The sequence below is a fragment of the Chrysemys picta genome, chromosome 14, assembly GCF_011386835.1.
Source record: "Chrysemys picta bellii isolate R12L10 chromosome 14, ASM1138683v2, whole genome shotgun sequence".
Classification (NCBI taxonomy): Eukaryota; Metazoa; Chordata; order Testudines; family Emydidae; genus Chrysemys; species Chrysemys picta.
In genome coordinates this window covers 45,360,878-45,375,449 of record NC_088804.1, presented here as the reverse complement: position 1 = coordinate 45,375,449, position 14,572 = coordinate 45,360,878, and the positions used below count along the sequence as shown (strand labels likewise).

The 14,572-nt window shown below is 43.9% G+C and overlaps 3 protein-coding genes across 12 annotated transcripts in view; 1 reads left to right on the top strand and 2 right to left on the bottom strand.

Moving 5' to 3' along the window:
• Positions 1-5,035, bottom strand: part of TMEM231 (transmembrane protein 231) — a 40,877-nt gene extending 35,842 nt beyond the window's left edge. The window contains exon 1 of the mRNA XM_065567733.1: positions 4,695-5,035. The gene's annotated coding sequence lies outside the window, so the exon portion shown is untranslated. The remainder of the gene's footprint in view (positions 1-4,694) is intronic.
• GABARAPL2 (GABA type A receptor associated protein like 2) overlaps positions 1-7,404 on the top strand; it is a 23,155-nt gene extending 15,751 nt beyond the window's left edge. For 2 of the 3 annotated variants that reach the window (XM_042856982.2, XM_005310199.5), the window contains exons 3-4: positions 2,662-2,834; positions 6,810-7,404. In XM_042856982.2, coding sequence (XP_042712916.2) covers positions 2,662-2,834; positions 6,810-6,900 — 264 coding nt within the window. In that variant the 3' untranslated portion in view covers positions 6,901-7,404. Of the gene's footprint in view, positions 1-2,661; positions 2,835-3,818; positions 3,938-6,809 lie in introns of all 3 variants that reach the window. The other variant, XR_006176045.2, reaches the window with a different exon arrangement.
• The window catches only part of ADAT1 (adenosine deaminase tRNA specific 1), a 66,416-nt gene continuing 57,424 nt past the window's right edge, over positions 5,581-14,572 (bottom strand). For 5 of the 8 annotated variants that reach the window (XM_065567704.1, XM_042856978.2, XM_065567702.1 and 2 more), the window contains one exon: positions 10,233-14,572. In XM_065567704.1, the coding sequence (XP_065423776.1) occupies positions 14,440-14,572 (133 nt within the window). In that variant the 3' untranslated portion in view covers positions 10,233-14,439. The other 3 variants (XM_008164153.4, XM_008164155.4, XR_002888217.3) reach the window with 2 other exon arrangements.

Below are 14,572 nucleotides of genomic sequence, written 5' to 3'. Positions count from 1 at the left end.
GCACGCGTGCTGTAGGTTGCCTACCCCTGGTCTAGATAATACTTAGTCCTGCCATGAGTACAGGTGACTGGATTAGGTGACCTCTTGAGGTCCAGTCATATGATTCTATGATCTAGTCTTATCTCCTGCCTAACACAGGCCATAGAATGTCCTCAAAATAATTCCTGTAGACTGCTTCAGCCTTACATTATAACAAGATAGAAGCACAGATATAGTTTACAGGCTTGAAGCCAGCCTTTGCTTAGTCCCAGCTTCCTTATTAATCACTAGCACCTCAGTCTTTTCCAAAACAAATTAGGCTTAGGATAAAAGGTCAGGCTAAGGTTGCAGAGGATATCAGTGATAGGGTGTAAAGGAGTTTTATCAAATTGCAAGAACTTTCTCAGCATACACCCTTACTTATGCTGTGACCTTTGGCTCCAGGGAGTAACTACATCACTGAACTCATGATTGTATGTTCAATACACCCTTGGAGGCCTGTGCTTACTGAATAAGAGGAAAGTAAGGGTCTAGCAGTGGTCTAGACCCATATCCTGTCCCTGACAGTGACCAGTGCCACATGCTTCAGAAGGTACAAGAAACCCCTTAGTAGACAATTATGGAAATACATGTCCATAGGGGAAAGAGCTTTATTTTCTCTAGCCTAGTGGTTCTCAACCAGGGGTACGCGTACTTCTGAGGGTACATCAGTTCCTCTAGATATTTGCCTAGTTTTACTGCAGGCTACATCAAAAGCACTAGCAAAGTCAGTGCAAACTAAAATTTCATATACAAGTTATTGTCTGTATATTGCTCTATACACTGAAATGTAAGTACAATATTTATATTCCAGTTGATTTTATAATTATACGGTAAAAATGAGTCAGCAGTTTTTCAGTAAGAATGTGTTGGAAGCTGTGAGCTTCTAAACAAGGTTTGACATCTAGAAGCCTCTGTTCATTGGCTGAGCCTTAGTCAGGGCTTTATAAAGCTGCAAGCAAGCGACCAGGGGCCGCTAACGGAGTTTTGAGAGGGAGTTAGGAAGGGGGCGACGTACACTTGCTATTCTTTAAAACCTTTAAACTAAACTTCTTGATTTAAACAAAAACCCCTGTCATTAACCTAGGTAGCTGTAGGAGAAAATGCAGGCAGAAGCCCAGCAGCAGAGTGGGGGCTATTCTGTTAAGAACATAAGAAAGGCCGTACCAGGTCAGACCAAAGGTCCATCTAGCCCAGTATCCTGTCTACCGACAGTGGCCAATGCCAGGTGCCCCAGAGGGAGTGAATTTAACAGGCAATGATCAAGTGATCTCTCTCCTGCCATCCATCTCCATCCTCTGACAGACAGAGGCTAGGGACACCATTCCTTACCCGTCCTGGCTAATAGCCATTAATGAACTTAACCACCATGAATTTATCCAGTTCTCTTTTAAACTCTGTTATAGTCCTAGCCTTCACAATCTTCTCAGGTAAGGAGTTCCACAAGTTGACTGTGTGCTGCGTGAAGAAGAACTTCCTTTTATTTGTTTTAAACCTGCTGCCTATTAATTTCATTTGATGACCCCTAGAACTATAACAAGGTTTAAAAGAGAACTAGATAAATTCATGGAGGTTAAATCCATTAATGGCTATTAGCCAGGATGGGTAAGGAATGGTGTCCCTAGCCTCTGTCTGTCAGAGGATGGAGATGGATGGCAGAAGAGAGATCACTTGTGTTCTTGACAATTTTTTTTGTCTAATTTTGTAAGCAAGTAGTTTTTAAGTGAGGTGAAACTTGGGGTATGCAAGACAAATCAGATCCTGAAAGGAGTACGATAGTCTGGAATGGTTGAGAGCCACTGCTCTAGCCCATTCACTATTTTATATACCTTTATCACATCCCCTCTTTGTCTGAATCGTCCTGATGGTTTTTCACATTCCCTCATTTTTGTCACCCATCTCAGAACATCCTCTGTATTTGCTTTATCTTCTTTGAAGGCAGCGTGCCGCCAGCAGCAGCACAGAAGGGTGGCAATACCATACCATGCTATCCTTACTTCTGCACTGCTGCCTTCAGAGCTGGGCAGCCAGAGAGTGGCAGCTGCTGACTGAGGGCCCAGCTTTGCAGACAGCAGTGCAGAAGTAAGGGTGGCAATATCATACCAGGCCATCCTTACTTCTGCACTGCTGCTGGCGGCAGCTCTGCCTTCAGAGCTGGGCTCCTGGCCAGCAGCCGCCACTCTTCAGTTCTGAAGGCAGTGCTGCCGCCAGCAGCAGCAGCACAGATATAAGGGTAGCAGTACCACAACCCCCCCTTCTGCACCTCCCCCAAACACACAATAACCTTGTGCCCCCCCCCTCCTTTTTGGGTCAGGACCCCTACAATTACAACACTGAAATTTCAGATTTAAATAGCTGAAATCATGAATTTTACGATTTTTAAAATCCTATGACTGTGAAACTGACCAAAATGGACTGTGAATTTGGTAGGGCCCTACTTATGCATACTAACATTTTGTTTTCTCTTTTGACTGCGGCACATTGAGCAGGGTTTTTTGAGCTGTCTAGAGGGATGGATGGATTCGTTTCACCTTCTGTTTGACATCCACCTGCCCATAGCATTGTAAACCTGTCCTAGCAAGAGAGAATAGTCTGTCTAGATCCGCCCAGCAAAGCCTCATCTTTCTATCTATGCTTTAATAGGTCATTGTGGAAAAGGTCTCAGGCTCTCAGATTGTTGACATTGATAAGAGGAAGTATCTGGTTCCATCTGACATCACTGTGGCCCAATTCATGTGGATCATCAGGAAGAGGATTCAACTGCCATCTGAGAAAGCGATATTCCTCTTTGTAGACAAGACTGTCCCACAGTCCAGGTGAGAGGCCATTAGACTGGAATTTGTGTGCATTTCACTAAAGATACATAAGCTCAGTGGTGCATACCAGTAAGATATTTATAACTGGTACTCCGTACCAGAAAGACACAGGAGGCCACCGGGTGGCCCCATGCCAGCAGCTCCACTGGCGCAGCTGTACCACCCCCCCACCCTGCCCCCAGCCCTTCCATGCAGCCATGTCTCCTGTCTGGGGTCTGTACAGTAACCCCATCAGAGGACAGGGCTGTGGGTGGTACAACCTCGCCAGAGGAGTGGCCCCACGTTCTGCTCTTTTTGCTGCTGCAGTTTCAGAGAGCCCTGTGGTTCAGAAGTCTCTGGTGCAGTAGGAGGAGGACAGAGCCCCTTCCCCCCCCACAGGTAACGTGGGATGGATCATGGGGAGGGGACAGGGAGAGTGCAGGGGCCCTGAGCTGGGAGGGGGGAGAAAGTCATGTGGGGGAGGTCACATGTCCCCCTTTTGTGTCCCTCCCATGAGGGCAGCATCCCAGTAAGAAATTAATTCTACTTGCACCACTGCATAAGCCTGATGGACTGCATTCTGCTATGATGTTAGTGTTAACCCCTCAATATGATATACTGAGGAGCAGCTCACTGAGGAAGTAAAGGAAGAATGGTTTGCTATTTTAATATCATTGCTCTCATTTTTCTCATTTTATTTAAATGCTGGCAAAATACAAAACCCCAGCTTATTTATAAGAATAAGCTGGAAGAAAAAAAGATGATTGTAAAGCAACTCAGTTGTGACATGCCTCAGGGAAGGATGGTGGGGAAGGTTATTGATATGCCATGTAGGAGTCTGAGACATAGATGGTGAACTTCTGGCCAAGAAAGCAAGTTTAACAAAGTTAAACTTCAGCAAGAGTTCAGGAATCATTTTAGTATCCAGCAGAGAGAGTCACTAAAATCCTCTTAGATTGTAATTTCTTTGGGGCAAGTACTGTGCTTACTCTATGTTCTCCACAGCACCAAGCATGATACCAACGGTCAAAGTTCCATTGAGAATGTTAAGGTTGCATGATTAAATGCTCCAAAGTGAATACCATAGTCAGGATTCTTGGAACAACCCTTAAATCTGCCCCCTGGTATGTATGACTAATCAGATAGCCACCTACTTTCTTAAATAATACAGTACTGAATTATAATCTTGTAGGATGCAAAGTGAATGAAGAGAAATGGCCCCTTGTCTTATTCACTATGCATTTTGTATATAAATACATTTTATTGGCTGGCTGGCATACACAGAAAAACACATTGTAGTAGCAGACACTACACAGGCACCAAAGGTTGTAGCAGAAGCTATACTGCATTATTTGAGAAACAGCATGTAATAATGGCAGAGATAAGGCATTACTTGATGTTTGAATGCTTAAAACCATGCAACCTTAATGGTCTCTTCAGAGAATCTGCAAAGGATTTTAAAAAATTGCATGTTGTGGGTCCCCCCTTTTGCTTCTTTATTGTGTATGAGGCCTGAAAGGGGATTTTTTTTTTCCTTCCTGCTTGGTTACTCAAGTCTGATCTTCCTGGTAGTGCAGTAACACCTCTTTGGGTGTGTATCTCAAATGTGAGTTGTGAACTTTTACATGTTAACTAGATGGACAGGAATGTTGACTCTTTAACAAAGGCATCTTTTTGCCCAAACATTAACAAAAAACAAGGTTTAACTAGAGGGTAAGACACTTCCTTGCTTCTGTAGGTTGAGCTCATTGCACATAGCAGGAGGTTCCTTGTATTCCTCTGTTTCCCCACATGCTTCCTCTGTGCCACCCCGCTACTCCTCTGCTTAAAGGACTCACTGCAACCCACCCCCTGTAATGGCCCCAGCATCTTCACCCTTACCTTAAGGATGAAGTCTTTCTTGAGTCCCTATAGCCAGCAGCATCCTTACTTCCCTAGCTCCACTCAGCCTCTGCTCTCTCTGCTCTGCCCAGCAGCTCCTTTTATATGAGCCTGCTGGGATCTGATTGGCTGCTTCCCTGCAGTCTCTCTCTGCAGCCTGGAGGACTCACCTCTACTGCTCTTTCTTGGGACGGGGTGTGGTAGAGCTGTGAGGCCTCCAGCAGGGGGCCTCAGAGCCTAGTACATCCCATCCCATCCCCTTATTCACATCTCCCCCCATGACAGGGGCTTTGTGTGCACCCCTACTACCTCCCCATTCTCCCTTTCCTTCCACTTTTCTTTTCTTTTCTTTCTTTTTCTGAGTGTCAACATTTCGAAACGGGAGGATGGGCAGAGTTAAAATGAGCAGTATTAGACTGGAATGTGTTACTGGCTGCCTCAACTCATTTTTTGATTTTTAGACAATTACAGAGGTGGTTGAAGCTGCTGGTTCTACTAACCAGATGTCAGGGGCTCACATGTCCTCCATTACCCCCTTCCTGTTTTCTACTTCACACTAAAATGAACAAGGTTATGTCCATTGTTGCACAGAACATTCCTTGAGACGTTATTGATGGGATGTGGCATTCAGGAGTCATAGTGTTATCTCCAAACAGAGAAATGCTGTCAAGTGAGTGTAAGGCCTCGCACACTCAGCCAAACAGCTTCACTGAAAATCCATTCCCCCACAAGCTACTCATCTCTTGTGCTAACACAATTTCACAGTGCCTCAGGCTGCCTGCAGGGGCACAAAGCTGCCTGTCCAATTTAAACAACAAACAGGAAATAAAACCTGTTTTTTGACAAATCTTTCAGGCCATTGTACATCATAAAGCAGCATAATAGGTCACAGGACTTTTTTTTTAATTTTAAAGATCACTTAATATTCAACAAACACTTACAAAATGTCATTAAATACAAAGTTGCAGCATCTGGAACTATTTGGATAGACAGCACTGGAGCAGCCTGTTCTATACAAGGTGCACACTTAGGACAATGGCATGTAGGGCATGCTCTTACCTCACTGTGCAATTAATGAGACATGACTACTACAGACATCATCGCACACCTTACACTGCAGCGAATGAGGCAGAGAATAATAGAAGCCTTACCTTCTTCAATGCACCCTCTAGCAGATTAATTCCGTCATATGCAGTGAGGTTAACCACACTTGCAGGCTGAGTGCAACCTTTCTTTGTTTGGAATGTTGGTATTCCCAAAATACTGGAACAGCATAAAACGAGTCTAAAGCCTTCATCACATGGTCAAATCAAAACTTATTTTCACATGGACACTCAAAGGCCCTTCTTGTCAATGAGGATTAGTTTCCTGCCAAATTTAAATTTGCTACCCACAGACATTTTGGAGCAAGAGATACTCAGATTAGTCCCTTTTTATTTTATCATAGGGAAGGTGTCCATTCCCCCAACCTCTCATTTAAAGTGGTTGAATTTGAAATATATTTTGCACAAACTTTCAGAATGAATTCATCTTTGGATAGAGACTGGGCCTTGAAAATTAGTCCAGCGGGTTATGAACTGAACACTGTAATGGGGAAGGGGAGTTATAAATAGAAATGTTCACACAATCTTAATTATAGGTGGTGATGGTGCTTCAGCTACAACAATAGAAGTGGGCTATTGAGGTTCTGATCCCACTAAAAGTGATGACATCCCAAGACTTCAGCTTCAACACTTCTAGACTGGAAACATACCAGTGCATTAGGCCTCAAACAGCATCTACTAAAATCCACATTTGTGTAGACCCACAAAATTAACAATAAAAATCCAAGCATTTAGCAGATTCACAGAAATTCTTTATGGATGCCAGTGCTAGAACATCTGGACTCAGGAGCAACCAGGGATATTGGTGATGATTAAGGGATGTGGATGCCTGCTGTCTCTCTCTGGAATCAATAGCATTTCAGATACTCTCATTCACATATTTAAACTTACACTTCTAGTCTAGAGCTTTGTTTTTCATCTCTGTTTGCCATACAGTAATTGTTACCATGTGCAGCTCTGCTGCCTGGAGCAACTTCTCATTGTGTTTTCTTTTTCTTTCCCCTTGTTCAAGCCTAACTATGGGACAGCTTTATGAGAAGGAGAAGGATGAGGATGGATTCTTATATGTGGCCTACAGTGGAGAAAACACATTTGGCTTCTGAATGCTGGGGTCTGGCTGCTGCATCGTCCCGCTATGTATCTTGTAAATAGCCAATTGTTTTCAGTTATGACACCCACAGAGGTTTCTCCCATACACATCATGCATTTGTAACTGGATTAATTTCCTAATATATTGATAGGTCTTGTTTTATTAGACTGGTAAATTATCAGAGTTTTTCGAGTTTTTTTTCTTTATTGTGCATTGTTCTCATGGCTATAAGTTCCCAGAGCCTCACCCCTCTGGAACACATATTTAATGACATTGTTTATATATTGACGCAAAGTAGTTGGGCTACTACAACATGAAAAAGAGGAACATGCATTTATTCTGGATTTAGTTTGAGGTGTTAGCTTGACAAGAATTAAAATATTAATTATTCTTAGAAACACTGGCTTCACTAGATTATTCTGAGCAGTAGCAAGATGCTTATCATATTGAACTAAGTTAATGTTCCTCTTTCTGAATTCTATTAAGGAATAACTACAATAAAAATTCCTCCCACACACATGTTGTTATGTGGCCAATGTCCTTTCTTGACCTTAATTTTGGCCGGCAAGATTCTACAGTGAGGGAGCACACTAATGCACATAAAAGGAGGAAACAAGGATCTGTCCTTGGGGACCAAACCACCATGGCTGGAGCAACCAGTCCTCATTAGGAGAGGAGCCAAGAGTTGCCAATGGGACCCAGCTCTCAGTCCAAGGATGCTGGGGAGGAGGGAACTGGATAATGGGATTGTGTATATGGGGAAGGGCTGACAGTCAAGATACTGGACAACACATGCAAGGGCAGAAGAGGACCAGGCAGCAAAGGAGTGGGAGAGAATAATACACTAGGTAGGAGATGGAGATTAAATGAAGAGCAAAAAGAGACAGTAGGACTAATTTTTTCAAAATCAATAATTGCACAGAAGACAGTTAAATATATAAACCCTGTTCCAGGTAAGCAATTGCTGCTGATATTGCATGACTCTGAATGGGAAGGAACATATTCCCAAGACAATCCTTCTATTAAGTAGAAGAGGTCCAGATTGGAATTAGCAGAGAGGGGGCAGGCCAGGGCAAACATAGGTGAGAGAAAGTTATATACTCTTACGAGAAGTTTCAGTCTGCAGTGGTTTTCAACTTATTTACCATTGTGGGCCGCATCCAATACTACGTGTATGGCCCTGAGGCTGTCACATGGGCTGCAGCTCTGTGCTTATTGGGCTGCAAGCGACCTGCGGGGGACAGGTTGAGAACCACTGCTTTATTTCATGAAAATTAAAAGTCACTCCAAATTCATGATTGGAAAATAGGTATAGTTACATCACAACCCTCAACGGGTACATCTATACAGCAGCTTGGAGCTATAAATCCCAGTTTGGGCAGCCATACACATGATTGGGCTAGCATACTAAAAATAGCAACGTAGGCATGGTGGCAGAGGCAAGTACAATCATGTCCACGGTCCTAGGTACGTACTTGGATGGCTAGCCCAAGCTGCCACCTGTACCACTGTGGCCACACTGCTATTTTCAGCTCACAAGCTCAACCAAGCAGTGCATGTATGGCTACCTGAGCTGTGAATTACACCTTCCAGCTGTGCTGTAGACGTACTCTAAAGCAGGGGTGAAAATGGATGGGTACGGTGTACTGGTAAGAAGCCGGTACCGGCCCGTACCCAGCCAACATTAAAGTGCTGCCACAATGCTTTAACATCAATGCCCCTTTTGCCACACACAGCCCCGGGCCACTGACCCAGGGGAGTGGGGGGGAAGGGGCAGCTGCCCCAGGGCTGGTGATTTAAAAGGGGCTGGGGCTCCTGGCTACTGCCACCGCTACCACAGCAGCAGCTGGAGCCCCGGGCCCTTTTAAATTGCCACTGGAGCCCCTGGCAGCGCAGGCCAGGCAGCACAGATGGGCTGGCTGGGGGAGGCTGACCCCAGCTCTGCCCCATCTGCCCGAGGCTGGGCCTCCATACCGGTAAGAATTTAATATTACTTTCACCCCTGCTCTAAACGTAAACAGGCTCTGAGAAAAGTAAGTGGAGTTGAAATAGTTTTGATCTTCACTTTCTCTTTACAATGGTGCACAAGGGCCTTGGGGAACCAGGACTGAATCACAGCACTGGCCTTTGGCAATCAGGGCCCACCCTTTGCGCAAACCCAGAACAAACAGAATTAATCATGCAATAAGATTTCAACTTCCTTATCACTGGGTTCACACTGCTACACTGCTTCTACATACTCAGGCTACACAGGGTAGAACAAGGAGAATGTGTGCTGCCAAGTAAAGAGGAGGAAGCCTCTAATTATGTGCCGGGGCGCTCATGCTATAATGGGTAGGGCAGATAGCTACATGGCAAGAATTGAGTTATTGGAGAATTAGCATCTCTCTTAATATAGTATAGTAGGAAATCACTAACCATAATACTTCAGGCTGCAAACAGAACCTGTTTTTTGTTTTTTTAACACTATGGTGCTAGTGAGGGTTGTTTTTTGTTTTTGTTTTTTTTAAACGTGCCAGGGTCAACGTGGCGGTTATCATGGTGAGCCTACTGCTGAATTTACACACGTTGAAGCTTCCAGGAGCTTACACTATATCTAAAGCTATGTTTGGCTTTAAAGGTCACATTTACTGGTACTATCTTTCTTTTGTTGGAAAGAGGCCTGTTACTAAAGCTGGTTTCAATAGTGTAGCATGTGCTCCCTGCATCTGAAAAAGTGCTCTTAATCAATAAGCCTTTCATTAATTTAGTGCTGCAGCAGTTAAGGTCCTGTCATCATTTCCATTGTGAACCCTCTTTTTTCATGAGTTAACACTCATCTATGTTTGTTTTGGGCAGAAACTTGGCATAGCAAGTCTCTGCCTGGAGGGACTTTCTGGCCCTGGTTTTCAAAACTTGGAAGGAAGGCAATAGGATTAGCTGCTTTTTTTTGTATCCTTTACCATTAAAAAGGAGCTTTGTATCCTTTAAACTGAAACACTGCACCATTTGTCCATAGGGAAAACTAGGCTCTGGCTAGTTAGGACATAAATTGAAGCAGCTGATTATATAATTCAGAAACATGATTCACTGGTTTATCACTTAGCCTTCCCTGAAAATTTTAAATACACCCTAGTAATACACAAGCGCAGCTACCCAAACCTTGACAGGAACAAGCTTTAACCACAATAGCATGACAGGCTGAAATGACTTTGGAATTTCCTTCATGAATATCTGAAAAACAAGTGATGACTTTATTTCTTCTTACATTAGCTCACAGATTACTGGCCAGTCTAGACTCAGCAGCCCGGAGTCATGAGGAAAGAACTGCACAAGAAAGACTGCAGCAAAGAAATGAGAAAGGGCTCCATAAAGGTCTCTTTATATTGTATCAAGAGGTGGATACATGTAGGTTGGCAGCATAACAGAGCGAACGATTTTTCTTACTGCACATCCCTGCTTTTGGTAGAACCATTCTCACTTATAGAATGGAAAAAAAGTGACTGAGCCAGGATGTTTGGCTCCCACATGACTACTTCCCCCACCCCATTCCCTCTTTTTTTTAAACCCTTCAGTATTGGCAGTGGCAGCTCAACTTATGCACTGGAGAATGCAGAAAGGGTGTAAAACAAGAACTTTTTCAGGGACTTCTTGTAACTCCATCCCCTCCCTCATGCCTGGAGCTCTTCTCTTCACCCTGTTCGCCCCTTTGCCAGGGTCTCCCATACCAGGAACTGTGCTCGTCTCTATTCCCTACTTCCCCCATTCTCCCCTGCCACCAGGGGTTGTCCCTTCTCCCCATGTTACATGCACTGTATACACCCCCTTCCCTGGGTTCCCTATGCCCCCCTGAGGTTGTATGCACCCCCCAATTCCTCAACATGCCAGGGGCTCTGTGTGCACACATTCCATTCCTCCCCCCCACTTATTCTCCATTCTTTCTTTTCTGTTTCAGGATGTCAATATTTTAAACTGTATTGGCAGGCTAGACAGTACTGAGGGTGCTGTTAAGGGGAAATGTCTTCATGGTTGTCTCTGGTTCTGTGAGCTATAGCCAATTACAGAGAAGCGTTAAGCTGATAGCTCTGTTAACCAGATGCCCGTGACTGTCCCCCTCCCCTTTTTCACCAAAATCAGTAGGGATCTATCCCCCAGCCTCAACAATTACTTAACATTTTGGAGCTGATCGGATGTGATGTTCAACCCTTTTTTCTCATGAAAGAGAGAAATGCCATTAAATTGAGTGACAAGGGATATGAGGGAATACCTTTTATTAGACCAACTTGTGTTGGTGAAAGAAACGAGCTTGCAAAGTTCCTCTCTTTCACCAACAGAAGTTGGTCTAAAAAAAGATATTCCCTCACCCCCCCTTGTCTCTCTAATATCCTGGGCCCAACATTCCTGCAACACTGCAAACATTAAATTGTGTGTAAGGCCTCACAAGCTCAGCCAAGGAATCTTTCAAGTGCTGTTTTGTTTGGTGTTTTAATTCTTGCCCTCTGGCGTGGGTTCACTAACAACTCACCTAGGCTGCAGCATGTCTGACTCTCTCATTGTCCCCATCCCAAAAGGTTAATGACACTGGGCAGAAGCCCCAAAGCTGCTGGCTCCCCCTGCCATGCCTTAGTAGAAGCAGGCACACTAGCTCATTGTACAAAGGCACAGGGAAAGCTTAGGAAAGAGTTAAAAAAAACCTACGTCCCCCAACTGCTGATCTAAAAGCTAGACTGGCTGCAGTACAACTAGCCTTATACAACTTGTTCTAACATTACAGCTGGAGAGGAAATGGAAACATTCCAGTCTGGTTTGCAGGTTCACTGGAGACCCTGTTTATGAATAACAAAGGGGGAAACAAGCACATTCAGAAGATCTGGTTTACGCTGGCTACATGGTATCTCACAAGACTTTAGGAAAGGGAGGAGGTAATGAGTTTGAAAATGTACTGGTTTGTTTTTATATTAGTGTATTATAGTGCACTAACTGCTAAGACCTGCTGCTTCTCCATCTCAAGCGACCATACCCTCTTCCTAGATGCTTCACATTCCTGCAGTTCACCCCAATCCCAAAATATACTGGGATCTGGCTTGACCTCCAGCTGCTGGTTCCTTACACAAGTTTTAGATAGCAGCTTCTTTACCCCTACACTAGCTCAGTTCTTTCAAGAGGGGCTGGGATGTTGATGCTGGCTATGAAAAGTGTGGGAGGAGACAGATTAGACTCAGGCTATCTCTTCCTCCAGCTTTATCACTTCCTACAGGAAACCATAATTTAGCCACGGTGTGAACCAAAAGGATTGTCAAGGAAGGCAATAGGCTTAGCTCCATTTCTCCCTCCTATGCATTAGAGCAGGATACAGCTGCCATCGCTCTGCTCAATGTTTTTGTAAAATGTAGGCTACAGCAGGACAGACATCTGAGAGAACAGTGGCTCTTGGGTGATTATATAATCTCAGTGTTGGATTTAAGGAAGAAAATATGTCCATGTGAACTGTCAACTGCCCAGATGGAAGAATCTGGGTAGACCACACAACACTTCTAGTTTGACTAGGACATTTCCCACCAGTCTTAGACTGTTCTGCCATGCTGATGTCATCTAATAATATTTTGCTGAGACCCATCTATTAAAGCAAAGCCTGTCAGGGACTGTATACTGCTACCAGAAGCCTCTCCAGCTTCTACAGGCTCAGTTAACACATGGCATAAGCCAAATGGTAACATTGTAACATGAGGCCCTTACTGATAAAACCAAGATCTGTTTTCCCAAGGAGAAATGGTGAATAAAAGGCTTGGGTGTCTCAGTGTTAGTATTTCTGTCATGTATCTGTTGGCTTAGACTTCATAGTGTCTTATCTCACTGAAAATTGTTTTTAATGGAAATGTGGCATCCTTTCTGCTCTCTGATTCATATTTTTTTTAAAAACCTTCCCCACTGTAAAATGCAGAGGCTTTTATGGAACGATCTGGATATAAAAAAATAAAATGACTAATTAAGAGCCCCATTTTTACCCAACTCATCAAATTATCTCTCATCAGTAGGGTGACTAGATACCTCGGTCCTCTGGGATTGGTCTTGGTCTTGGCTTGGAGGTCTGAGAGAACAGATAGTGCCAAGCCAACAGATTTGGGTGCTGTATCTTTTCCACAGCAGAACAAAAGGCTGGCATGTCACCCCTTCCTACTTTCATCTCCCTTGTCAAAGATATCAGAGTTGGTAGTAGATGGATCAGGAGTTCCCCTACTCATATGCTGTGATAAATGAAGGGGGGGTAGCTCCCTATTATGGACACCCAGCCAGCCAGTTAGCTATAAAATCCCTCTGAGTAGCTGTTCTCTACTTGCTTTACCTGTAAAGGTTAAAAAGTCCACAGGTAAAAAGAAAGGAGTGGGCACCTGACCAAAAGAGCCAAGGGGATGGCTAGAACTTTTAAAAATTGAAACAAGACTCCCCTTTGTTGTCTGTGGTTGTTCTCCGGAGAGAGGAGACACATAGCTACAATGCTATAAGCCGCTTTAAGCCAGGTATGAGAAACCATCAGATCATACCTATAATTACTTATTTGAACCCGCCCCCCAAATATGTAAGTACATCAGAAAATGTCTACAAAGATGTGATTAGGGTTATTTCCTTTATTTCTATAAATAAAATCTTTTTTTGGGGGGGAGGGGGGGAATCTTCCCTGTGCTAACCACAAATGCTTTTGTTTGCTTGTAACTTTTAAGCTGAACCCCCAAGAAAGCTATTTTGGGTGCTTAATTTTTGGAAGTGCTCCTTTAAAATCTAGCAAAAGCCTAAGTTCAAGATGTGTTTTTTTCTTTTTTGTTTTTAATAAAATTTACCTTTTTTAAGAACAGAATTGGATTTTTGGTGTCCTAAGAGGTTTGTGCATATGCTGTTTAATTAGCTAGTGGCAACAGCTAATTTCCTTTGTTTTCTTTCTCAGCTCTTCCCCGGGGGGGAAAGGGTGGGGGGGGGGTGTGAAAGGGCTTGAGAGTACCTCACAAGGAGGAATTCCCAAGTGCTCCTTGCTGGATCAAGGGGGTTTTTGCATTTGGGTGGTGGCAGCATTTACCAAACCAAGGTCAGAGAAAAGCTGTAACCTTGGGAGTGTAATACAAGCCTGGAGTGGCACATATTAATTTTTAAAATCCTTGCAGGCCCCCACCTTCTGCACTCAAAGTGCCAGAGTGGGGATTCAACCTTGACATGCGCCATGGTAAATACAGCTCAGAAGTGACCACCCAAGACCACTGGGGTCTAATTAATATTTCATAAAGAATGACAAACAAGCAACCATAACAAGTTCCCTTTTCTATCCCCCTCCCTCAGGCTCAGATTTTTAAAGGTATTGAGGTGTTGCTGTGCTCAGCCTAAATCCCACGCTCCCTTGGAAAATGGGATTTAGTCTCCTAAGTCAGTGAGGCATTGCAATGACTCAAATCACTTTAAACAGCTGGGCCTTAGAGACAAGGTCCTGGCTTCAACTGACAGCCAGAATTTGGCCCACATTCTAAAGTAACATCTCCCACTCTGTGTCTGAAGGTTCCATCAATGCTGGGCTCACACAGCTGCCATTTTATGTAAACTGCAGGTAATCCTTGGTATTCTTGACCCAGGCTCCTAGGGCCTGGCTACGCAGCACTTTCCAAGCTTCTTGATAGTTTGCTGCAGCTTCCTTGTACTCCCAATAGGTCTCCAACTTCTTCTCC